At 34.0% G+C, this 27,173-nt stretch overlaps 2 protein-coding genes across 10 annotated transcripts; both read right to left on the bottom strand.

The window, feature by feature from the left end:
• Positions 1 to 2,661: 2,661 nt before the first annotated feature.
• On the bottom strand, positions 2,662 to 12,655 carry LOC122305048 (fe-S cluster assembly factor HCF101, chloroplastic). Of its 2 annotated transcripts, XM_043117333.1 has the most exons (15): positions 12,487 to 12,655; positions 12,263 to 12,403; positions 11,196 to 11,344; positions 11,064 to 11,114; positions 10,599 to 10,754; positions 7,841 to 7,984; positions 7,619 to 7,761; positions 7,292 to 7,361; positions 6,991 to 7,086; positions 6,715 to 6,804; positions 6,547 to 6,600; positions 6,022 to 6,145; positions 5,523 to 5,647; positions 3,666 to 3,788; positions 2,662 to 3,026 (listed from the first exon to the last, which is right to left on the bottom strand). In XM_043117333.1, the coding sequence occupies exons 1-15, from the start codon at positions 12,551 to 12,553 to the stop codon at positions 2,952 to 2,954; spliced, it is 1,608 nt and encodes a 535-aa protein (XP_042973267.1). In that variant the 5' UTR covers positions 12,554 to 12,655; the 3' UTR covers positions 2,662 to 2,951. The 2 variants fall into 2 exon arrangements, with proteins under 2 accessions (XP_042973267.1, XP_042973268.1); XM_043117334.1 differs by lacking the exons at positions 2,662 to 3,026; positions 3,666 to 3,788 and adding an exon at positions 3,815 to 4,125.
• An 821-nt stretch (positions 12,656 to 13,476) lies between these two features.
• Positions 13,477 to 21,797, bottom strand: LOC122305047 (VIN3-like protein 1). 8 transcript variants are annotated; one of them, XM_043117326.1, is made up of 6 exons: positions 21,635 to 21,797; positions 20,508 to 20,584; positions 16,040 to 16,670; positions 15,217 to 15,527; positions 13,937 to 15,115; positions 13,477 to 13,812 (listed from the first exon to the last, which is right to left on the bottom strand). In XM_043117326.1, exons 2-6 carry the CDS (start codon positions 20,536 to 20,538, stop codon positions 13,802 to 13,804), a joined length of 2,163 nt encoding a protein of 720 aa, XP_042973260.1. In that variant the 5' UTR covers positions 20,539 to 20,584; positions 21,635 to 21,797; the 3' UTR covers positions 13,477 to 13,801. The 8 variants fall into 8 exon arrangements, with proteins under 8 accessions (XP_042973260.1, XP_042973261.1, XP_042973264.1 ...); XM_043117327.1 differs by having other exon boundaries at positions 13,937 to 15,112; XM_043117330.1 differs by lacking the exons at positions 13,477 to 13,812; positions 21,635 to 21,797 and adding exons at positions 18,546 to 18,702; positions 19,826 to 19,878 and having other exon boundaries at positions 13,905 to 15,115; positions 20,508 to 20,523.
• Between the last annotated feature and the right edge of the window lie 5,376 nt (positions 21,798 to 27,173).

The raw sequence follows: 27,173 nt of genomic DNA, 5'->3' as shown, positions 1-27,173 counted from the left end.
GGCGAAGCTCAAAAAGTCATAACAGCCATTGAAAAAACCGATTCCTCTCCAAATTGGCAAATCACTCCTATAATTGAAGATATTTAGCATATCTTTCAATATCACAAAAAGTGAAAAATAGTAAAAATTCATCAATTATAAAATCGATATGTACATTCAGTAGCGCAATATGTAGCAACCAATCTAGTTTTTGATTGCATAGCTTTAGATATTTTACCTAAGTGCATTTTGTTTATAGATAATGGAAATGATCCATCTTGAATCTATACTGTATTTTATAATTTATTTTACAATACTGATTAGGAAAAAAAAATACCTAACGCTCTTCAGATGATATAAATGCATGATCTTTTTGGTTTGAACAAAGACTCAAAACCCAAGGTGAATGCCATGATTCACCTCATCTTCAATTTTAAACTTTGCGCTCTAATTAATGGGCTTCCAAGACGTTGGTCTCAGTCTCAAGTTGAGTAGCTTTTGTTTATACAATAAAATTATATTTTAGGGATAAATAATTTCATCTCTATAAAACTGTATTTCTTTTAAAATAAAATAAAAAATTATTCTCGAGTAGGTATGTAAATCTTATCATTTAAATAATATATTTTATATACCTACTTGAGACTAGAATAATTCCTAACAAAAAAATCATTTGAACTTAATAATAAAAATTGGATCATTATGTGACCTGCAAACGTCTTTTTAAGACGATTTTAAATTTGTTATAAAAAAATTTCATCATAAAAAATAAAAACCGTAAGAGGGAATAAAAACAATATTACTTCTAATATTAGTCGAATGGATTTGTCAAAATTTGAAGTAGTTTTGCTCGTGCATTAGATACAAAAGTTGAGAAAGGATTATAAAAAATTTTTATAAAATAAAATTATAAATTAACGTGATTTTATATGATACGTTATATTTATTTTATATTAAAAATAATTATATAATTTAATAAATTATATATTTAATTTTTTAAAATTTATTTATTATTAAAATAATTAAGTAAACATGGTTAATAAGGAGGAGAAATGACAAGCGACAGCGCATGCATGACATCACTAAAGCCAAATGGAAAAATGAGCCATCACAAAAATGCAATCAATAGAGGGTCTCATTCAAACAAAGACCAGCCAATGCCTCTGGCCATTAGCGACTTCATTGGCAAGTGAGGACGCACAAAAAAAAGTTAGTTTGAAAGTCAGTTTTAAAAGGCTATAAAAGGTGAAAGAAATTGAATGCTGGGGACTGCAGTTGAGTAAGGAAGGGGACATCTTTGACAAAAAGCTGAACATGACAGTCACAGTTCCTTCTAGATTCAAAAAGCTAATCTGTTTATAATTTCAAAAACTTTATTTTTACTTATTTTTTATATATTTTAAAAATATCAAAATAATATATAATAAAACTCTTTTACAACTTTTTTTTTTTGAGACCTCATTTCGTAAACCCTACATAGTAAAAGTTGCACTAATATTACTCTTATTTTTCACTATTATAATACGATTATTATCTTACAAAATTTAATATGATGGGGCAGCATTACTCAATGCTACACTTCAGAGTCTGACCAAGAGGCACTGATAGTGAAATATACAGATGGGTGCTGCTATCATTCAACGAATTCAGATTATTAGGGGTTGGGTTCTTGCTACACTTGTTTTCGGGGTGGGAACCACTCCAAAATTTCTAAAGTTATTGCATCTCTTGACAAAAAGCTAAATGATATTTTGAATATACAAGTGTTGTGTAATTTTTTTTTAAAAAATAAATAAATATGAAATCTGTATAAAAAAATTAATTTTTTAATAATAGATTCTATTCTTTTTTAAAACGACTGCACGACACTTACGCAATTTATAACTATCGTAACATTATTCAGATTATTATATAATATTAACTTTTGTTAATATGACACTTAAAAAAACATGTCTGCGAATATAATATGAAGAAGATGCTAAGTATTTTAGATTTTATTATATAATATTAGCCTTTGATTTTCATTGTGAAAAGGACCCTATCTACCATGTATGCATAATTATTATGTTTGACTCTATATTTCGGATGTTTAATTCAATGAAGGAAGCTTGTTGAAAAAAAAACAAAAATGGAAGTTGCATTTTAAGATAATGATTTAATGCATATGCGAAGTTTACATATGGTCACGACTTAAAAGTGATGATAAAATAAAATTTAAAACTTGACTATCTTATTTACGTAAACACGTGCACTAAAACACCCATGCTAGGTACCTCCACCATGCAAATGAATCCCCATTGCAGCATACTGCTTTTCTGTATATTTATTTTATAACTTGTATTTAAAAATCCTAGTTTCCTTTTATGAACTTATATCAAATGAATCCCGCGTTCAGTGTTTGTTTTCTGGTAAAACGTGTCAAAAGGGTTATCCATGCATGCCAAGAAAGATGTCATGTGGCACTGTGCTGAATTATCGTGCAAAACAACAGCCTGAGCTGGAGATTTAGTTAGTGGATTACCGGAGTTTGGATGGCAAGTTTTCTTATTGAGCTTTAACATTCTCAGCTAGGTGCCTATATATACACACATACAGGGAAATATTGGATAAGTAAAGACTATTGCTGTACTTCAAATGAAATCCATAAGTCAGAAAAAAAGAATAAAATACTGAGACATGAGATACCTTGCAACACTGGAGGAATCTCTCATACATAATTGCCTAAACAGTATACAATGGGAAAAAATAAACTAATATGAGTAGAGTCCTAGGATGTATGACTCATAAAAAATTCAGGTAACTGTTTAGACTGACCTATTGATCTCAAGATTCTACTAATCTACACTAGATAGTATTATGCCCGCAGGCGAGCAAAAAAACAAAAGTTTCTAAACTTGCTTCATATATCGTCCTAAAGGCATTGATGCAGTCCACCCAACTGAGTTGTAGGTTGACAAATAATGGTAATAGAATCAAGCCTGTGCAGGAGTTGGTTGAGGACAATCGACTAACCTCTCCATCATTTGCAGCTGATCATAAGGTGCGATCTGCACCATAAGATGAAACTCAGATGGTGACATAGAACAGTTATGGAGAAATAAATCTGTTTACTGTTATCCCTTTATTAGTCACCAAATATAGACAATGAACACAAATAAATTTGGAGATATGCTACCGAACAAGCACATGCATCTATGCTTGATGGCAAGTATGCATATAATGCTCATATCGTAGTTAAAATTAAAAGATATAGAATTTGCATTTAGACTTGCTCGGTTACAAGAATTAAACTCAAGATACTAGTCACTCGCATGGATTATTGACTGCTAATATTTGAGCAATTTCAATAAAACACTGCCCAATCACTATGTATCCCTCCTATAGGGACAGCCAGTGTTGATGGCTTAACCGAAAGCGATTTTATCCAACCAAATCAGCAAGCTCAACTGCTGCTGTCGGACCCCCAGTTTTATATCATTGTATTAATTACATGATAAAGTTGCCAGCCACTGGTTTAGACTTTTCATGGCAATCCCCTTAATAGTTTCGTATTTTGGTCAAAGAAAGGTACTTTGCAATGAATTGATGCCTCCCTTCTATGATGGTAATCTCTGCTCTGCGATAACAACAACAACCCATTGTATCATTTTTTCCCATTTCTAGCATTAGTTAAAATTTCAAGTCACCTGGCTGAATCCATCAGGCCATGTTATCGAAACAGCATAGTTCCCCATAGGACGAATATCTTCAGGTTCAATATCTTCTGGAACATCTGTATATTGCAATTTTTGCTCCCCTGTCCATTCATCCTGTTATGAGCCAAATTAGCCCCAATTAGTCAAAGGGCTGAAAAGGTCAGACATGAACGTTCCAAACACATGGTAGCATGAACTGAAATCAACGCCAGTGTAGGATTTGTAGAGGCCTTATTTTTCCTAAAAAGTGACATTGTGTTTGCTTTGAATAATCAGCATTGGGAAGAACTAGTATACAATTTGGATGCTTCTACAACCTATCGCAGCAACTTGAGTCTCTTTCGACTGGAATCACATGTATTTCAGCAGCCACCCACTACATCTATCTATTGATTTATCTAAAACTAAACAGTGCAAGGATTTGATGTCAGTTTCTGACTTCTTTATGGTTCTGCACAAGGTAACAGAGAAATAAAGTACTTAACAATGCTGATGCAAAATGATGAGAGCATTCTCAAGAAAAAAATCAACGTGATATAAATATACTGTGGTATTAAAAAAATAGACTGCCCACTAAAAGCTTAAATTTATTACATTTACATGCACATATATCTCCTTATTGTGTTCAAAGCTAAACATCACCCTGCAGATTTCTTGAAGAACGTATGAAATCAGTTATGGCCCATAAAATATATAAAACTGGCTATTCATTCTGCTACAAACCAACTCTTGTTTTTAACTTTTGGACGTCATTATTTGCAAATATTATTTTAATAAGTAATAAATCACATTGAAAAGTGCAAAAGGTAACCCAAGTACACTCAATATTTGCAAATATATCCTCTATAAATATAAACTAAGCAACAATTTTGACAGAGAGAGAAGGAATTTTCCAACATTATTATAGTACTAGGTTTGCTTTATGGGATTTGCAAGTTTTCTTTGGGAGATCTGTGATAACGCCTCTGATATGATAATAAATTCAGAAATTGGAAACAATTTTCTATGTATGGTACATTCCATACGTTTATAAAGGGAAACAAAAAACCAGAGGCTCCAAGTTCCAAGTGCCATGCATTTTTTGTTAGACTAGAAGAGGTTCGGTACCCCACATCATATAGCATTCAGCAACTATGAAAACAAATCCTCAGCAGCAGTGCATATATAACCAGCAATATAATTATTAAAATGCTGTCCATCAGTTTTAGCACCGAATATTGGACAGGTCATGAGCAGAAAGGCAATAGCAATCACCATATCTGTGTCATTGCTGTCTTGTATGTTAGTACATTACTAAAATTCAGGTTTTACAACTGCTGGTTTAGATGTTGAGACGATCTCATCTCATTTTTTCTCATCTTAACATCCAAATATCACTCAAATACAAACAATTTCAATTTCAAATATTAAAATTTTTCACCTAATCATTACAATTTTCTCAAACTTACAAACAAAACACAAAAAACAATTCAACTTTTTCAAATCCTAAAACAAAAATTATATTAAAAAATACCTAATCATTACAACTTTCCCAAACTTCCAAACAAAATACAAAAAACAATTCAATTTTTTCAAATCCTAAAAAAAAAAAAAATTATATTCTAGCAATATTTTAACTTTATAATATTTTTATTCGACTTTTTCTCTCTCCTTTCCAAAAACTCCAAAAAACATCTTAACTCAGACCATTCCACTACTATTCACAGAATTTTTTATTTCATCTCATCTAAACATTCAAACAAGACCTAGGGTAGATGTAACAATTTATCTTACGTTATCATGGCATACGATGTAATTATTTCAATTAGAACCATTTATAAAATATAAATTGAATGAAATTCTTCATACCACACTTTGGGCAGAACGATCATTCCGTCTAACAGTTGCAGGATGCAGAAGGAATTCTTCATCTGAATCTGGTACCTTCACCCTGATTGCATTGATAGATTTATCGTATCTGACAGCTGTAGATACTAGAAAAAAAAAATATGATTTCTCATCAAACTATGGTCAAAGGAAACATATGGGAATCGCAATAAACATTGCAGAAAACAAGCCTAGGACTATAATGATCTAGTCCCAAATCAAAGAGCAATCCCAACACGTCCTTCTTGTTGTCTATGAATTATCAACATTCCATTTTACTTACAAAGATAAAAGAATTCTGAATTTTTTAAGATACTGATAAAAGAAAAGAAATCTCTTGAGTATTAATTGTTGAATTTCTTATTTGAGCAATTGCAAAGAAATTTATAACTTTCTTTATATGTGTGTGAAGAGAAGTAGCTTTCTACTCTCACTGTCTTGGGAACACGTTTCTCAAGATTTTCAAGCACAGATAGGGTACCTTGTTGGCGAATCTTGGCACACTGTTGCACAACACAAATTCCAAGGTTCTGAAATGTCTTTGCAACTTCACCTTGAGGATTGGCCACCACTTCAGGCATTCCACTATCTCCAGAAGCAGACAGCTGTCAATAGGTAATCGACAAATATAAAATTGACTCTGGTTCCTTATCAGCTATAGTTATGTACAATGTCCGAATTCTAATGACCTAAAATCAAACGAATTATCTAGATATACAGAAGGCTTCTACGTGGAATTAATGGAGAAATTATAATGGAAAATTAATGGTCAAAACATAACCTGGCATTAATAAATAAAAAGAAAAATGAAAATCTTTAAGAGCAATAAAAAGGTAGTTAAATTTATGTGAGAAACATAAAGGCGCTTGATCTAGGTGTAACAAAAAGCAAAAAGCATGCAACTTATACAACATGGAGAGGGAAAACTCAATACTATTGCTAACAAATGAAATCACAGTAGATTCCAGACAATTAGCAGCAGTAAGTAACTTATCGCAAGACATACAGTTGGTCTGATGGGAAGATCAAATAGATGAGGGATTCCAAATTGCTCGACCACCTGCAAAGATGTGTATTATTTTCTTGTATATATCTTTCAGATAAAAATTTACCAATAATGCTAAAATCATGAGATTTTCAAGTTTTAGATTTTGCAAATAGAAGATTTTGGTACCTGAGAGCCTGAACCTCTTCCAAATGGATAATAGCGTTTTCCATCAGCATCAAAGTGGCACATATTCTCAACGACAGCAACACATGGTACCTAATGTTTATGAATAGAATTGCAAACATATGCTTAACAAGAATTTGAAGATGACAACAAATAGAAACTCATGACTATCTTATCACTTGTTGAAAATTTGCAACTCATTTGATGCTCAAACATGTCAAAAAACTGATCCAGAATCATATCTATAAAAAATATAGTGATTTAAAACAGAAATGTCACCTTAAGCTTTGAAAACATGCGAACTCCTTTTGCAACATCAATAAATGCTAGCTTTTGAGGGGTGGTAACAATAACAGCCGCAGTTAAAGGGACTACCTGAGAATTGTGATTTACCCATCTTTAAAAGTAGAGTGATAAGATTCAGAAGCAATGTGCTGTGGACAGGTATTTTTCTAGCTATCCACATACACATAAGCATTCGAAAACCATAGAAGGCAATAAATTAACAGAAGATCAAGATTATGAAACTAATAGGGTGCTCTAAATTTAGGCACAGAAGTAGTGAATTTAAAAACAGAACCTGGCATAAAGTGAGCTGGATATCACCGGTTCCAGGGGGCATGTCAACAACCAGATAATCCAACTCTCCCCTGCATTTTGGAATAAAGGATTAGGCATTGCATCTCTCTGAAAAACAACAATTGAGAATTTAGCCACAAAATTCATGAGGTGCCAGGAAAGAGAACCACATCAGTGAAGTGTGATGGGAATGGGATGAGAGTGTAGCATATAGCATAACTCAACAATACAACTCAAGCAGAACTGAAACTCTCATAAAAATCATGAGTAAACAACTCTTACCCTAGTTTTTCTTTCTTTCTAATTCATTAATGGAAGTATATCATACCACTCAGCAGTAGTCAGAAGTTGGTTGATGACCCCGGAAACCATTGGACCTCGCATTATTGCACGACCTTGTCCGGCAAATCCAAAAGAAATCAATTTAACTCCTAAGTATTCAGTTGGAATTATGGTACGCTTCTCTGGATTCTGTATAAGGTTTTACCATCATTAATGCATCTCTTCACTAACTTGCATATAAAATTCATTTAAAACTATGAAATATTACCATTTCTAGCAGTCGGTTTTCAGGGGACACCATTGTCGGTAAACTGGGACCATAGACATCAGCATCAAAGATACCAACTCTGGCGCCCATACCAGCCAAACTGTAAGCCAGGTTTACTGCTACTGTTGATTTTCCCACACCTCCCTGCACAATTATCCAGAAGCAGCTTAAAATAGGAAGGCATTATTAAATTAATTTTTAATATTTTTACAAAACAAGAAGATAATTGGATCACCCCTTAGCTGGGATTGGCAAATCAGGTAAAATATAAAATAAGTTAGTGCTGTGTTCAAAAAGGAAACACTTCCTCAAGTTATTTTACCTAAAATATATATCTGATCAGGACCCGTATGAATGTTTATATTTCCTTTCCTTTACAGTAGAAAGCCATGAGTAGGGGTGTACAAAATTCAGTCCAGACCGGAAAAACCAACTGGACCGGACCGAACTAGACCCAATACTGGAGGGGCCGGTCTCAATCCCAAAAATTGTGGACCGAAGAGGTTCGGTCCCGTCCTGGGGTCTATAAATTTTGGACAGGACCGGACCGAACAATCTATATATATATTTAAAATATTTTTAATAATTTAATATATTATTTTTATATAGTAATTATATAAGTTAATGATGTAATTTTCATCTAATTTATTATCATTGACCATATATAATATTAAATTATATATGCTATCAATTAATAATATATCATAAACCATGTGATAATTTATGCCATTGTATGTAAATGGACAATAGTAATGAAGAAATATTAGTTCCATAAAACATTTTTCCTAAATTTTAATTATTCATTGCTAATTTTTATTTTCTTCACGTAGTACACACTCATACTTACGAAGGATCCCATAGGGCCCTTCGATTCTATTTCTCTCACTTTCTCCCTCATTTTCTCTTCTTCTTGGCTCAAGCGAACACTAGAGTTAGTGATTCGCTCGAGCGGTATGTTGAGCGCCTATCAAGCGAATTCATAGGTCGCTATAGACGTTTAGAGTGAAGTAGGATCTAAATGGCGCTGTTTAGATCCTATGGACTGAACGGACCAACTAGACCGGACCGATAGGGACCGGTCCAGTCCCTTTGGGGGTTCAGTCTGGTCCAAGGTGAGAAAAGCCTGAACCGAAGGGATTGGGTCCGGTCCAAAAAACACCCTCCGGACCGACTGGACAGAATTCACCCATAGCCATGAGAATCTTACATTCCTTTCCCATCGAAATCCAAGGGGAAGCAGCAACTTTACAAGTAATTGCCTTTTCTCTGACACTTCAATCAGGAAGACTATATGATTTTAAGAAATCTTTCATAAAGATAGATTTCCTCATAAGCTGACAAGTTAAATACATAAGCAGTGCCTAGGTTTTTATGTTTTTCAAGAGACTTCCTCATTTCTTAATGTTATCAATTTACTTTGTGGTTTGCAAAATTGATCAATCAGATCATTCAACCCATATTCCATTATAAATAAACTAACAGTAGCCTTTCCACATGTCCCCAAAGCCACATGGCACCCAATGAGAGCACAATAAATGTTAAAAAGTTGATATGTCAGCTCTAAAACTTAAAAAAAGAAAAACAAAATTGCCATGTCACCTTAACAAAAAATATTTTTTAAAATACTAAATGGTAATCTAGAGATAAAAAATGCCATGTTAGCCCCTTAAACAAAAATAAAAATAAAATAACATATAACAAAAAAAAAACCCTCCATGGAGGGGATAAGGGGGAGGAAGGAGTAAAACTCATATCCCACCCTTTGGGTGGATTGAGGGCAACACATCCAAGCCACCCCGGAGGTGGCTCTTGAAAGTCACCTCCATGGTGTATCACCAGATCTGGTCACCCAAGAATTGACACGGTGTGACCAAATCATTCCACCTCTGAGTGGTGCAGACCACCTTGAAGGTGGCTTCATGAAAGGTGACCACTTCTAGGTCGCCCTGGGCCCCTGGGCCCCTCCACCACCTGAACTTCATGCTTAATTTTGTTTTTAATATTTATCATTTAATTATTTGTTAAATTTTGTTTTTTAATTTTTTTATAAGTGACAAATGGTAAGTGACAAAATTATTTTTTTAATAATTTTGTTTTTTTGTTAAAGGTTTGAAGTGGAGATTTTTTATTTTTTATTATTTTTATTTTCTAAAACAAAATTATTTTTTTAAGCTGACGTGGAATTTGTTATGTTTGAAAGCTGAAGTGTCAAATTTTTGACACGTGTTATACTCTCATTGGGTATCACGTGACTTTGGGGACACATAGGAATGCTACCGTTAATTTATTTAACAAAATATGAACAAAAGAATCTAATTTATGAGTTTTTCAAATCCAAGAAGTAAATTGATATAATGAAAACGTAGAGTCTTTTGGAAAAAGGTGAAAAACCCTAGACTATTGTAGCACTTAATCCTAAAAAACACATAACCTCAAGGGAGATCTATATTTTGTAGGATAATGGAAATTCTCCAGGCATACAAATAACTGAAGTTTGAACTATAGAGAGATAACTGTCAGACTAGACCACATATGCCCAATATGTCGGTGGTAGTACTACTAATTCATGATAATAGGATTAACAATTCAACGTGTCTATAAGTAACAATTCAATATGTCAACCTATAAATGTCAGTAGTAGTACTAGTAATACATGATAATAAGAATAACAATTCAATGCGTCTATGAGTAACAATTCAATATGTCAACCTTTGAGGAGAAAAGGGAAAAATCATCTGAAAAATCAAGGAAAGTCTACCTTGCAACTTGAAACTGCCACAATACTTGAGATTTTTTGTAAACCCACTGGGAGTTGCTCAGAAAAAATGGGTCGTGCAGGTTGTGCTGACATTGTCACATTCACGTTCTTCACCCAAGGAAGCATTGCAACCACCTCATTTGCCTTCTGCTCAAACTGTCATCAAGTAAATCTAATTACACTTCCCATGCAAAAACTAGATTAAAGCAATCATATAATCTGCACAAGCAAAAGCATAATTATGTTGAAAAATGCTCACGAGTCTTCCAAGATATGCCATTAAAAAAATTGGGTATCATTTTCACTAAGAAGAATTGATGTTTAGAACAGGGAAGGAAGAGAAAAGGAGAGGTGGATATTGTTTCCATATTCTCAAGTAATTTTAAGTGAATTTTATGAAATAAAAGTCTACCCTTCCCAACATATGTCAGATCCTGATCAAACAACGGTGGGTGTGTCATTTACCATGTCCTTGATTGGACATGCTGGTGTAGTAAGCTCCAACCGAAATGAAACCTGAGATGTAAAGTCATGACATTTAAATCAGGACATATTTTTATATTAGTAGAAATTTGTCACGTTCAGATTCTAAATGACCTCTCCTGAAGACTCATTGATGTGTAGATCTTTCACAAAACCACACGATACAATATCTGTCCCAAAGTCGGGGTCGATGATTTGAGACAAGGCTTTCAGCACATCACTCTCAGCCACCCCAGTAGATATTGCTGAAGCACCAGCTACACCTGTAAAAAAGAATTATATTAAGAAGGACAAGAAAATGAACTCTAACAAACATTGTCACTGAAAGCACAAACCCCGTGATTGTTAAAAGGTGGACAGAACAGTGGCGGGAACAAATTTTTGTAATGGGAGCAACAGCACCACAAAAAGACTTGGTTATCTCTATTGGTGCTCATTTTCAAATGGTGAGCACACAATGGTTTAAGCTTTTGAAATAAAGTGATGTTTAACATGCATTTCAAAGACCTCCCTCAACCCTTCCATATAAGTGTCAGTCTCCCACAACAATCTGTAGCTAGCATGACCACTTACTGCAAGCTTACATGCATAGTACATACTGACAATGTGATCAAAAGAGGCTTTCGCATAATCAAATAGCTCCTGAGAAATCAAATCAATCCTTATCATTTGAACACGTTTAAGGTTATAAATCTCTCTCACATACACACACGCAAACTATCAAACCCTACATGAGCTAGTAATTCTACGGGCCAAAGTCATATAGTTCGTTGTATTCAATTACATGGCATCTAAATTGTATAACATTAGATCAAGATTTCTTTTGAAAAAAAAAAAAAAAAAAAAAATCCCCTAAAAATATCTTTAAACTTTACCATCTTTAAAGTTTACTAGAAATATGATTTAAGATAAATTCTGTAGCTTTCACCACATATTGATGTGAGAGAAGACACCGAACTATCTGATCCTAGTGCATTACATTTCAATGAATAAACCAAAACGTTATAAAAAACAGAATTTGATTTGGGTTCTTCGGGAACCTCAGAAATCCCCGCCTAATTCAATTGAATTTTTCAATTCTAAGAATGGCTTTGTTTCTTTATACCAGTGAGCTTATGGCCTGGCTTTGGGGGGGTGGGGGGGGGAGGGGGGGTTTGGCGGGGGCGGTCGTTAGTCTTTACCTTCAACAGAGGCAGCTTTAGTAGTAGCAGAGCTAAAAATGGACCGTTTGCTCGATACCCATATGGAGTTTTCAAGTCTTTTAGGCGGAATAGAATAGTATATATCTGACGATAGAAGACAATTCTCTGGTGAAAGTAGTCCTACAACAACAAAGCAGGTAAGCAACTCAGTGTTTACATACTTAAGAAAGAGTAGGAAACTTGAGCGTGGTGTAAGAAGTTACCTGCTTTGGGTCGTGATTTTGTGCTTAGTAAGGAGAGACATGGTGAAGGTGGAGCATGGAGTAGCATTTTAGAAGGAAGGAAGGAGGGAAGGGGAGAGAGAGAGAGAGAGCGAGATGCAATGCAAGAAACGAACGGGAGGTGAGTGGCCTCCGTGAGCCTCTAGCTGTTGTGTCATGTAATCGTTCAAAATCCAATCCGATTAGCCAGAACGACAACGTCTCGCTGATTGTGTTTGGTTGGTTTTTTTTTTTTTTTTTTTTTTTTCTGACCCCAGTTTTGCCTACTTGGCAAAGTTGTTTCTTTTTTAATATTTTTATATAGGAAAGTTGCCGCGTGGAGTTTGGCGTGCCAATAGAAAGATATAAATCTAATTTTTAGAAAAATAATATTTATAATTTTAAAATGTGTAGTTCTTGCATGTTATTATTTTTTAAATAAAAAGATAAATCTGAAATCGACCTGGAAACATTATTTTTTAATAATAACCCCTAATTTTTAAAAAAAAAAAATATGCAAAGATTGCCCATTTCAAATTTCATTGGAATTTCACAGGAATTAATTAATCAAATTTACCAGCAAAAACAAGATTGATTATTTCCAAATTCACTGTGGCAATTACCATGAAAAAATTTCTCATCATTCCTACACCATGCACCTTTTTTTTTTTTTCTCTCTTAACAAATATGTAGTGTAAAGATGATAAACAGAACAACTCATTACTAAGATAAGAAATACTTAAATTTAATAGTGATAAATATCAATATAATAAAATCTCTAACATTGTGTCAGTATATAAAGAATTTTAGGAGATTTTCTTTCATCCACAAACGATCAGTTACCAAGACAGAGATAAAACCAACATAGGCGCAATGGACACGAGTATTGCAAATTTCTCATTATTTGCCAGGCCCATACCAGCCCGTACCAAATTGACAATTTGACCCTTTTGTTTCCAAATCCTAAATCAATTGATAGTTGAAAAATATAGATTAGGGAAAAAACAGAACAAGGTAGGATATGAAAAAATAGGAAGATAATGTAATGATGTAAAATCCAGGATCATGTACCCTTCTTTGATTTAAAGAAGGCAATGCAAAAGTAACTAATACATACATATCCTCCAATCCATGATTGAGTAAAATGCTATGCTGCTCCTACTTCAATGTAAATTAGGATAAATATAGGAGATGGAAAGTGCCTTTTACAGCACGAACCTCAGGTGCTAGGCCCTCCCCGTTCCAAGAATCATCAGGAACTGTCTCCGCAATCAGCAACTATGCCCAGTGATAAAAATGAATTAACTTCCAACGGCGACTAAAAAATGCCTGTACAAAGAAGGGGTAAAACAATCAGTGGTAATCTATGGCAGAGAAAGAAAATTAAACACTGAGGTAAATTAGCAATCCTGTAAATTAGACTGCTGCACCCTTGTTTAATGCCACAACTTACTACAGAATTCGTTTTGTGGCCTCTTGAAGGATATAATATCTGAAAAGGAGTCAACTAGTTGTCCTGCTAAGCTACTAGGATCATCAATCAGTGTTTGAATGAAAGTGTTGACCACCCTACGTTCTTGCTCCGTTGATCTCAAGCTAAACCATGTTAACAATTTCAATCTAAATTCCTGTTTAATGTGACCCTCACATTCCAGCCATCGGATTATCTTCACACAGTACTCAAAGTTTTCATCCAAGCAACATGAACCATTGGAGGTTCGCAGTGGTGACCCGTTTATCAAAGTGCTATCACAATCAGGTGTCTCTTCATTAGAGTTTGCAGCTCTTTTCCTGCAAAATTCTGCCCCAGAATCAACAGCTGGGACTTCTATTGCTGGCCCATGTATCCAAGTCTGCAAGTCGCCAATACCATGGGATCTACTTAAACCATTCTTCTGTAAGTCACGAGAAGCAGCATCATCATCTGCCTCAACAGCCTGCTGCAAAGTGCATCCGTTATCTTCATCCCTGGAGGACTCGAATGGAGGGGTGAGCTCTTCATTCAAATCTGGCACCGAAACAACATTCAAGTCAAGCCCACGTGCAACAAAAGGTGACCGCTCTACTTCAAGAGCTTCAGGCTTGATCACTTTGCTTACTCCACAGCATTTTTCCACCTCCGGATTGCAAAACCCCTCAAAAGAGTCTTCCTCTTGGGCCCAAGCCAAATGCAGGATGTTTGCAAGGTCTCGAACCTTAAATCCAGAAGAAAAACCAAGTTCTGTTGTATTCCTAGGCTCCCTTTTGGCACTCAAAGAACTGCCATCACCGATGGGATTCTCTTTGTTACAGTTCAGGGCAACTGCTGAATTAGGATTCTTGCTAATTATCTCGACACTCTTGGTAAAGCACTTGGCCTCGGAGTGACCCAAATCACCAGCCTCAGTATAAGAAATTATTCGGAAGGTATACTCTGTGCAGGGCTGCAGATTTGAGATTTTTATCCTTCTCTGAGCTTTTGGAAAAACATATATGGGCTCTTTTGTGTGTATCTCTCTACTTTTGCAATACCAAAGCTTGTAGCCGTTAATATCATCAGATGATGCATTAGACAGTTCAATCAAGATAATCACAACAGAGGATGATTTTATTTCTTCAAAAAAGAACTTGCAAGCAGCAGGAAGCGAATCTTCTGCAAAGGAAACCAAGAAAATTAGTTAATCATTTAACTAAAGCTTGTATATGTTCTTCAACACAATCAGATATAGAAGACCAGTTAGTATGTTTCCCAACCTCTGCAAATTGTATTCACATTGGAAACAGTGGCCAGCCATTCATCTGCTTTCCCAATTGCAAGAGAACAGAGTTTCTGCACATCGCCTGCAATAGAGAGTCTGCTGACAATGCCACGTGCCATCTTGGCAGATACCCCATTAACTTGGCCTACTTCAGTTTCTAGTTTAGCCTTCGCATCTTTTACAATTTCATGCAGTTCTTTAAACCTGGATGTGCCTTCCAGCAGCCTGGAACTCAAGTATATCCTATAACAGAGAACATCAACACGGCGAGCATCCTTTGCTATTGTTAGCTGCTTCTTCCAACATCTGCCAGATAAAATCACAAAATTCCCATCAGCCCTACAACTATCGCTAAAAATCAGTTAACAGAACACAAAAGAATAACTTCATCCACTGCTCCTCTTATTTCTTTATTTATGTTTCTGGATTCCATCGCGATCTGGATCCAGAGAGATTTCCTTATTCACCACTAGTCAGTTCACTAAAGGCCAGTATCTCATAGCAATAATTTCCAGCAATGAAATTTACACCCATAGATAGTTGCGATGATGCTTCGTTTAGAGCCGGGGAAAAAAATTAAAGGCCACTCCTCAAAATTCTTATAGGAAGATAATATATATATTAGATAACTCATCTAAAGGGAGAAAAGGATAAAAATAAAAAGAAAGGGAGCCATCCACCGCATCAAATGAAATTGTAACAATTAACAAGGTGCCTTATTCATATCTGAGCAACAATTTCCACAGGTAAGAGACGCCTGTGAAGTGTCAAGAACTACAACTGCATCGATAACTCAGGAGACACAAGAAAATACATACCCAAGTATCCCTGAAACTTTTCCACAAGAAGCACAGCAATAGCTACCATCTAGCTGCATCAATTGCCCAAGATCAACAACACCCACTTTTTTACGTTTTAGGGCACACTCAATGTGACAAGATAACCCACAGGAGTCTCCCTGACCAGATTCAGATGTGCATACCAACCAAAGACTAGGGTCCTTATTATCATCAAATAAGTGACATATACAACAAGAGCACCTCTTGCAAAATGTGTCATCTGTGGATAGAACAGCTCTACAAGCAGAATTTTTACAGATCCATGAGTTGGTATGTCCAAAATCTGGAGACTGGTCTGCAGCTGATGGGAGTCGCATGGGATTTTCCCCCTTTCGTTGTTGCTTCCTCGAAGACTGAAGGTTGGAACTAGAAGAAGCTTTTCTTGAGTCTTGCTTCTTAATTGTCTTGTTACTAGTCTTGTGGAGTTCTGCCATTTTCCTTTTTGATGAGCTTTTCTTCTCCTTATCAAAGCATGTTCGAAGAAGTTCCCTCTTTGGACCAGACTTCAGAAACTCTTGGAGGAGTTCTGGACTTCTTGAAGCGTCATCTGAATGCCCATTTTTTTCTGGGGTGCTTTGCACACTAGAAGAAAGGCTCTGAACACCAGAAACTAGATAGGACAAAGAAGCAAACTAAGAACATGAGAACATATTTGGTGAAAAGAGATATCACAAAGAAAACTGAACACAAATTTTAAATATATATTATCCATGAATGTTGATGTTAATTTTTTTGATAGGTAATAAGAAAGCTTTATTAATAAAAGATGGGCATAGCCCAGGTACACAGGAGGTATACATGAACATACACCTAATTAAGTCTACAAAATGTCAACTATCTGCTTTTCTCCTTTTTTTCTATAAATATGTGGATAAATGTTAAGTCTACTTTTCTCTTTTTTTCTATTCTATAAAAATGTTAAGTCTACAAATGTGGATGTTAAGTCTATAAAAATTTTAAGTGTATATTATCCAAATTTTTTGAGCATTCTTTTTTTTTTTTTTTTTCTGATAGGTAGTTGCTGCATTCCTATTACTATTATATAACAAGTTAGATCCTAACCGCAACATTTTTCCTGATTGATTTCATTTTCTAGGGTGACAGCCATATTTGTTGCTACTCAGATAGCACCTAATCTTCATCTCAATTACAACGCTATTAGAATACATCATAGCATGTTTGCCAGCATATAGCTCCACTAATCTTAACATAACAGAAGAATACTGGTCCCACAAAGTTTTCTATCTATATTTACTTAAATTTAAATAAAAAAAATAACAATCCAAACATGTTCAACCCCAGCCCAACACTAGCCCTATGCCTCTATTGGTGAAATTCAGCCTCAATCCTGCCCTAGGACAATTGAGCATGAAAGTTAGGGATATAGCTCAAATAGTTAGAACATCAACAACAACAATAACAATAGTAAATACTGTCATATAGAAAGGTGGCTCCCAGTTATTACAACATTGAATCAGCCAACACAAACAAATATATTTTCCATCTCATTTGTCTCTTAGACAAATTAAAACTCTGAGAAACACAAATGCAGGAAGAATTGATCAGTCATGTCTCTGACCTGCAAAATTGCCACCTGTCCTGAGACCAAAGAAACCATTCATCCTAAATCCCCTATCAGTAACTAGTTGAAAGTTCGATATTGAATTATAAACAGGTAACAAATAATCCTAGAATGTGTTAACAATACTAGATTAACAATACTAGATTGCGGGATATTGAATACCTTTAATTTTATTTTTCAATCAGTACATTGAGTACCTTTCAGAAGGGAAAAAGAGTCTAGGCCCTTCCCATTAGAAAAAAGGATTAAGTAATTCAATATTACCCCAAACTTTAATTATATTCAAACGTCATAAAACTAAATCATACCTTCATGAAGAAAATGTGACAAAAGGGTCAATTCATTTATTAAAAATGAACAGAATAATAAGAATGTAATTTCAAGCCATCTTGAACTAGAAGCACAATCAACAACAATGGTCAGAGTTTCTGCCTAAAACAGGCTTTTGGAAGAAACAAAATAAATAAAGATCAGGTCTTCTCAATTAGAAAAGAGCAATATGATTTGACATCAAACCCAAACAACAGACAAGATTTTTCAGACATTAGGGCATACCGGATGAACAACAGATCTTTCTTTTCTATAAGAACAAAATGAGGGTAAAATAAATGAAACTGTGGGAGCATCTAAGAAGTGGTCTGGAGGCTAGTGGAGGAGCTGCCTCTAGTCAAGATACTCAAGAGTGCTAGGGTTTAGATAGGGCTCTCCACGTATAATATGTATGCATTTGCACTTGTGGGGAAACTCCTTACCAAGGGCCTATGCACCCCTGGGATTAGTTGGGATGTTGTTCCGAACACCCGGTTCCAATCAAAGAACAAAATGTAAGTATGTATGTATGCACATTTGCATGTGTACATGTATATATATGGCTGTATATAGTATCTTCAACTACAATATTACCTGGCCATTGTTTTAGCCCAATCAGATTGTGAACTTGGTAGTTATGGATCTAACAAACTGGATACCAATTACAAAATTCATAAGATGAAATGGGTCAGACCAAATATTGGTCTACTTGTCAATCACGTACATGAACTCCTTTATGACAACATTCCATCTGTTATCCCATAATATTGTCATAATCCCATAAAAATAGAAAGGTTGAGGTACACATAGACATTCCTTCAATGTAATCACTAAAACAATTGAGAATTCAAATATATGAATGGTCTAGCCAACCATCCTTTCCCTATTTGGCAGTTACCAAAGTTCAATATTCAGTTTTATTAGGCATTTTACACTACACGACACCACAGTGTGAAAATTTCATAGAAGATTTATAAAGTTCTGCTCTGGCATGTTTTTTCTTTGGAAACTAAAGACACATTCTAGATGTCTGAAAACATCAAGTAATATTTTTCTGGATATGACAAAAAAGAAACATGATTGATATCTGGGATTTTCTCTTGTACTTTTCAAAACAGGAATAAATTTTTTACTTATGAAACATAAACAACGGATAGCAAATTGTAAGAAAATATTAGAGGATAAAAAGGGGAATGGGAGTTGTTAAACGACAGGCTCTACCTCAGATATTTTTTGAATAAATTTGTGACATTACTTAATGGCCTCTATTGTGTTCTCTTGAAATAAATATGCCACATACACTTCATAATTTGTTTTTGTGAGTATTAAAAACAGAGAGTCAAATAAGATGCAGTGAGCGTGGATCGACATAGATAGATATTTTAAGATACTTAAGATAACTTCCTTTGAATCCTACATTTTGCTTTACAACTTTTGATTCATTCAGATGTGTCTTCTAGAAGCTTGCTATCTGACTCTGAACTGCTTATCATAACCACTTACTTGGTTCTTTCTTCCACATTATATTTCAACTTTGGACTAAGGTTTCAACTTAATAAACGACATTTTTTTTTATCTAAAGACAACTATGCACCCTATAGGATTTGCACCCACGACCTCAGCCCCCATCTCATTCATAGCTCATACGGGTGACAGCCAACTCTAAGCCTATTAACTTTGACCATTGAACTTTTAATTAGCATATAAGAAGTACTGACAAACTTATAACGCTGATATTAACTGATTCTTGACCAACATTAAGCAAATGAATTCAATGTCCAGGGCATATATTTTTTTTTGATAAGTAATGTCCAGGGCATATATAGGAGCTCAAAAGAAGCAAAACTCCAAAACTAGGTAAATGAAATCCTTACCCCAACTTTGGGGGCCAATAGACAATTTTCCTCCCAATCGTCTTCATGTGAAACTGAAGAAGTTAAAAAAAATCCACTAGAAAAATTTAATAACTAGAGAAAAGCATTTCTCCCCAAATCCTAAGTCCAAAAACCCCGAGCCTACCAGAGCCTGTTGACTGTGCATCATAAATGCCAAGGAAATACAACATTAGAACCTAAATGAGAAAACAATGCAGCAAGCACAAAATTTCCATTTATAGGAAGTATCAACATATACAAGGCAAAACAATAATAATAATAATAATAATAATGTACATTAGCATAAAAGTTTGTGTATGCCATGGTGATAAACAAAAAGAATTTCAATACTAATTAGAAATGACCAAAAGTACTTAATACGCAGCATTTTTCATTGGTAGAAGACTGGCACACTAACACGCACCAGTGGATAGCCATAAATGACACAATTACAAGAATATTAAGATATATTTTCCCACAGAACAAAGTCAATGATATTTCAAACAACAGCACGCCATTTAAGTAGAGTACGCAGTGTCATAAAACACCATTAATGGTTACCCCGCTCCTGTTCTTTTAAATACCAGCCACCTGTTCTACCAAGACTTTGAAAGGCGATAAAAGAAAACGTAAAATGTGTACCTATTACACAAAAGCACAGAGGATATATGAAAGACTTTACCTTTAGCGATAAATTTATCTTCCAAGTCCATTTTCTTAAGCTATTCGACTAACTGAAGTCTGAAGCAGCGCTCCCCTCTGAGTCTCTGACAATAAATAAGCATTAAAAATCGTAGTACATTTACACGATAGGAGAGTGGGCAAAAATCAAGGGTAGCTAGATAAAAATCTATTGCCATAGCTACCTCTCACGTTGGTCGATGTAAAAAAGAGGAAAATAAATAAATAACAAAGCTTAAATTTTATTCCCATGTTCGATATTTCGGCTAAATTATTTAGCTGAATGGAGAATCACAAATTCCATTTACACCGAGCTGAACGTCCTTAACTAGTTGGCTTAGCTGAGTTCAGTTTTACCAAACATAAAAAAGCATAACCACAGTCATCGAAGATCTATTTACGGTTCCGTACCCCATTTTTCTCATCACAATAAGTCAAACAAAAAATTGACTTTCCTCGCCACAATGCAGATCACGAAACCAACCGAACCGAATGAACCAAAGATTACAGTACAGCTACAAAATCAGCATTTGAAACTTAACAACAAGATAATTAAGAACAAAAAAATGGGAAAAAAAAAAACAAAAACCAAAAATCATAAAACAAGGAAAAAAAAATACTTATGCTTTATAAGAAAGTGACATACTTCCATGCCCATATTTTTAAGCAGAATTTAATACGAAGAGCATGCTGACTATGACTCGTGAAATCTCTTACGAGAGAAACTAATTCCGAAAACAAAAGGCAAAAAAAGTATCTTTACATATATGTATATATAGATTAGAACTGAATCAAATTTAAAATAGTGGAACCGAAAGCAGCAAAAACGAGGAGCATCTTTGCGTCTTCAAAGCTCTTCGGCACATACATTGTGTCAATTAACGGTAAGATAAACCAAGAACGTCATATGAAAGCAAAATAATTTAAACACGGGAATTTAGACGGATAGAACGATGTTAAAACTTCCGAAATTTGGGAGCGAATGCGAATAAAATTTTGACAAGCGAAAGCAAAATGAGAATAAAACAGAGAGAACGGAAACAGGAACGGATCTGGGCGAAGGAGTCGTCCAAAAATCACAAAAATCGTTTCGTAAAACAACGAAAAATACGAATCCTGAAAAAGTACCTGAAGAGAATGGCAGCGAATCTAGGGTTTCGATAAGCCAAAGCAGAAGAATTCGCTCCGCGAGCGCATGAATCCGAGAGAGAGAGAGAGAGAGAGAGAGAGAGAGAGGGACTTCTTCGTTTTTGTTAGTTGGCTTGGAAGAGAGAGAGAAAGGGGGGGGGGGAGCTTCTACGAGTTCACGTTCAGACAGGATAGTAGGCGATGCTCCACGCGCGCTTGTGGCACGTATAGTTTGTGGGGTTAGTTTGAAGCAGGGTTGGTTGTGAGGAGCAGAAAAAATACATGAAGAACGGCCTGGTGTTGTGATTGGTGGGTGTTTGAATACGCGCTTTATCAGCGAGTGAAAGAAATATTCACCCTCTGTTTTATCCAGTTATATACTCCCCGACTTTTTTAATATTTTGTTCACCGGTGTCCGTTGGAAACAAATGTGTCCCCAAGTCCACGTCATTCGGCATTTTAGTGCATTCGGATTCGTCTAACGATAAACTCACGTGAACCGTCGGATCTAGCCCCATTCAGCAATGATTTGTTTTTTGTTTTTTTTTTTTTTCTTCTTTTTCTTTTGGGTATCTAGGCTTTTTGTCCGCGGATTCTTTAGTACATGCAGTATCCCGTGCAGACGTATTGGATTCCTTCGCCATGAGCTATAAGCAAAGGATTATGGGCGGGTTAATATCATGTAATCAATATAATTCTTTAAAATTTTTATATAAAGTAATAAATAATTCAATTTTTTTAATTTTAAAATAAAAATTATATTAAAAAAATATTTTATAATAATATTTTATTTAACTTTTAACAAAAAATTTCATCTCATTTTATCTAAACTACTTAACCAATAGATAAAAGTTTAAAATCCCAACATTACCTTTCACTTTCGTTATTAAAAAAAAAAAAAAACATATAACACGTTATTGATCATGGTTTCATATATCATTCTTAACAAATAAGATATATAATAATGAGAAATGATATTTGCAGTTGTGGTTATACAAGTGCTGCGTAATTTTTTTTAAAGTAAATTAATACAGGATTCACATAAAAAAATTAATTTTTTAATGTGAACTACACTCTTTTTCAAAATGATTACACGACGTTTGTATATTTTACGACTGTATGTAGCATTAGTATTCTATAATAATATTCTTCCTTCTAAACGATGTCATTTTTAGCTTAACTTGTTCAAGAAGAAATTACTTATTTAAACAATGATAAAAATTAAGTTGAATAGTAATATTATTAAACAAAAATAACTTATCCGTAAGAAAAAGATAATATTTTTAAAAATAGAAAGTGTTCAAAATAAAGCAATATCATCCTATCCTTAATTTACTTTATTTACAAAGAGAAAATGTATGATCCATTGAACCAAGATACATCGGCGCCGAATGAATGATAGATACGCTGATGGCTTGAAGAATTCCTTAATAAGCTGACAAATGAATGTAACACTTTAAATACATTAATTAATTAACAAGCAATTATGGTCATGGGTTTCACGCGAAAAAAACAAATAACTGAGAATCTTCAAAGTTTTGGAAAGAATCAGTCAGCAAAAGAATGCATGTTCAAACATGGAGTTTGGTACTTTTCTTTTTCTCCATGCATGACCGAGTCGCAGTCCAACTTTTTCATGTGCTTTTGTACACGGAATTGCACTCTGGATAACTTCATCAACCGGCCTAGTAACCTCATTGGTGGGCGTGCGAAATGACAAGTCTCAGGGGACGATAGGAATCCATCATGCTCGCATCCGAACTTTGGAATTTGGAAGTGCATGCTACTTTGGCTTGTGCCAATGTATAATGCATGAATCTCGAGCATTACCATGCACCCATACCCAAAAGCTGCCATTACTGGGCAAAGATATCGGCCAAAATTAAAATCCCACTTGCTCATTTAGGTTGATAAATTTGACCATTTCGAACGTTAAAGTTTGTGATTTTAAAGGTCGTGCTTGAAATAATTGGGAATAGACACATGAGTTTCACAATGATAATCATGAGTCTTAAGATAATGTAACTACATGCGTTAGCTTGGACCGACCCATTCTTTATAAAGTAATGTGAAACATATTAAGTTTGACCCAAAGATTCAAAATTAAAAGGAAAATAATATGCATCCGATTGGTGATTTTTTTAATGGTAATCTAAGACTTATTTTTCAAATGATTCATCGATATTATAATTGAAGTCAATTAATATTAGTATAAATCATAATTAAGAGATGTTCATTTTAAGCCAATTTTGGACATTATCTTCAGTCAATTTTTTGTATCCCAAATGACTCTTGCACGAGCAACATACAAGGATAAAAATGCGATAAACAATATTAATTGTTTTTGAATTTTTTTTATAAAGAGAAATGATATATTCACAAAAGTAAATTTACAAATTGACATTATTTCATGTGATACGTACGATTGATTTATATTATAATAAAAATATCTTTACAATCTAAAATATAATATTATTTTTTATTCAGATGATATCCGCATAAAGATCGGTCATCATCTCTGTGTAGTTAGTACAATTCGAGTCACACATTCTTGACTAGTGATTAACTTTAATACCACTTATAGTGATCGAAGAAAATTATAAATCATGGATCAATTCACATTATAAAAAGACTAATCAATGTTACAGTACTCAAAATTTCTTAAAATTATTATAAAACACAAGGGTCTCTCTCTTTTTCACCAACGTACTGGAATTTGATCATTCTCCTGTCTTCCGATACTTTACCAGATAAAGCCTTATCTATAATAATGTATCAAAAAGGAACATCAACATAGACCGATTGCACATAATAACTTGCGAACATGCATGGCAAAGAAACATACTTTGGACAAAGAGTAGTGCGACAGTATTATTGGCCATTCAATGGCCCTAAACGTATGTGCATGCTTTTGGCCAATATTTGGTTGCGTTTTGGTATTGAGGTGATCTTAGATATTCTATAAATAATAAAAAAAAATGTAGTAAAAAATTAATAATAAAATATTAAATAATAGTACAAAATAATAATTTAGTAATACTATACATCACACTCTCATCTTACTTTCATCCTATTAAGTAAGATGTGATACATTCATCACTATTAGATAAAAAAAATATAATAAATGAACATTTAATAGTGATAATTATATCACATCTTATTTAATAGGATGAAAGTAGAATGACAGTGTGATATATAGAATTTTTCATAATAAAAAATAAAGATAAAATAATAAATAATAATGAAATATGTTGAGAATACTCCACTATCCAACTAGCCCGAGGCAGATGAACAGATCGGAAGTGAGCCTGCACCACACTGATCACGTACATGCACCTAGCATGCGAGAGTACTGCGCGCATCTTTCTTAATTGGCAGCTAAAAATTTAGTACTTTGTAAAGGAAAATGTTAAATATACTTTAAGAAAAATTTACTTTTCCATAGGTTAGTTATTGATATGTTGAAAATTATAAAATTTAAAATTTAAATTAAAAAAAAAAACTAACAAAATAAGTCTTATAAGTAAAAATATAAGTAAAACTATATAGACATATATCACTACTTTGTAAATGTAGTTATCGTGATCTAGCTATATGCAGGCCATAACTAAGTCAAGAGTAGTACTTTATAATTAATACTGATCATGATTTTATTACCATTTTAAAGTAAAGTTTGTAATAAGCGCGCGTACGTACTCGCGTGCATTATTTCTGCCAGCATGTTAAATTATATTGCATTGACATATGGTTGGTGGCATGCAGAAAAGATAAGCCTTACTTCTGATCATAGCGGAACAAAGAGTGAGTAGTTAAATGATAAGTATTTATTTCCCAGTACCTAACATTTACGTACGCATTGCTGTTTTTTCCTTTTTCTCTTTACCCCCTTCATTTCCAGCTCACAACATGCAGAAATGAAAGGCATGCAGATGATCTAGAAGGTTGAAACATCTATTGCTATTTATGAGTTCTATTCCCTTATTGTTTCCACTTACGTGTATGCGGTTCGCTTCACGTTAATTGGTTTCCAACAGTACTACTACATACTATAAATTAGGGTGAAAATTATTGGGTAATTTTATTTATAATAAATTATTTTATTTTTAAGTCGGTATATAAAACACATCATCTATATCACTTAAATAGTAATATTTCATTTTTAAAAGTTATGTTTTAAATTTAATTGTCATGTATGTAAGCAGTGTGTAATTAAATATATAATTAAAACTACTTATATAAGAATCAAATTTAATTAACATGAAATTATATAATAAGATAAAAAAAAATTCAGTTATTCGTACTTAAACTAATCTAATAATTACTCCATAAAAGCTCACAGTGACTGATTTGATACTTCTAATGAGTCGGCATTAATCCATGACTTTTGTTAATTTATTGGCAAATTCAACTACTAATTAACTACTTCCCTGGTTTCTGGATTGAATTTTCTGGATATATGCATGCCCCCAGAATCTTGTGAAGAGAAGAATAACAATAATAACCAAAGTGCATATATATATATATATAATGATTACTTCTCTAAAAGATTATATAGCTTGCACTTAAGGGATCTATGAGTATAGACTCCTTTTAACATTTATTTATTTCTCATATCTTTTTATAATTAGTTAATAAAAAGTTTATTTTTTCTAAACAAGCAAATAGATCATTCAAATAAGAAAACGAGCTACATGAAGAGAGGGTGAGGTTCCTCAACAAACACTCCAATACGACAATCACAATAAAATAAATAAATAAATAAATTTTAGGACTAAATACTCGGTCCTTACCCATATCCTATAAAGATGATGCCATTTAAAATGATAGTTTTTGGTAGTTCGTATGGTTGTGGAAACTATGGAACCACCGTTGGAGGTGGTGGAAGCTGAAGATGCGCTATATTTTATTATCTTGAGATGTTTTTTAAAGAGATAATATTTCCTTTTTCAATACTATCGATTAGGAAAAGTAAAAATATAATAAGAAGATCGGTAGCATCAGATGAACTGGACTACGGACTAAGTTTCTTTACGTGCACCTATGTTAGTGCATAGAGACCACGCGCCAGTCATTATGAGATGAGATAGGGCAGATCTTAAAAATCTTTGAGATAGAGAAGTTATTATAGGCGGCATGTAGCCAACAGACATATTGATGCAAGTTAATAAAAAGTTTATTTGGAAGAGTATGCATGTATTTATATTTGCGTGTTTGAACGCAAAGGACTGTGACAGCTACCAGTCAGTATCCCTATATGAATTAAAAACTATCACACCAACGTTTCCCGCTAGCCACGAGGCCCAATCACTTTAACAGCTTGCAACAATTAATCAATCGCTTTTAATGCATGATTGAGAAATCATGGTTGTTCTTATTCAACTTCCGAATCTAGATCTTCTGTTCATATAGTTTTTTAACCTCTAGGTTAATTATAATAATAAATTATTTCATTTATTGTCTATTTATTAAACATTTATTGTTTGTTTATTGCGTCATGATCTCTCCCTCTCTGTTTTACGCAACCTCTACTTTTTAAGTA

This window comes from Carya illinoinensis, chromosome 3 (genome assembly GCF_018687715.1).
Source record: "Carya illinoinensis cultivar Pawnee chromosome 3, C.illinoinensisPawnee_v1, whole genome shotgun sequence".
Taxonomy (NCBI): Eukaryota; Viridiplantae; Streptophyta; class Magnoliopsida; order Fagales; family Juglandaceae; genus Carya; species Carya illinoinensis.
Note: the sequence above shows the minus strand (reverse complement) of the source record. Positions and strands in the feature narration are given on the sequence as shown.

Excerpts from the sequence above, each read along its gene's own strand:
- LOC122305048 (XM_043117333.1), bottom strand. The coding sequence starts at position 12,553 with ATGCTACTCCATGCTCCACCTTCACCATGTCTCTCCTTACTAAGCACA. Across the intron at positions 7,362-7,618 it reads CTTCTGACTACTGCTGAGTG|GGGAGAGTTGGATTATCTGG; the intron begins GTATGATATACT and ends TCCAAAATGCAG. Across the intron at positions 5,648-6,021 it reads TGCCAAGATTCGCCAACAAG|TATCTACAGCTGTCAGATAC; the intron begins GTACCCTATCTG and ends TTTTTTTTCTAG.
- LOC122305047 (XM_043117324.1), bottom strand. The coding sequence starts at position 20,538 with ATGGACTTGGAAGATAAATTTATCGCTAAAG. Across the intron at positions 16,671-20,507 it reads AGATAAATTTATCGCTAAAG|TTTCTGGTGTTCAGAGCCTT; the intron begins GTAAAGTCTTTC and ends TGTCCTATCTAG. Across the intron at positions 15,528-16,039 it reads AAAGTTTCAGGGATACTTGG|ATGTTGGAAGAAGCAGCTAA; the intron begins GTATGTATTTTC and ends TTTATCTGGCAG.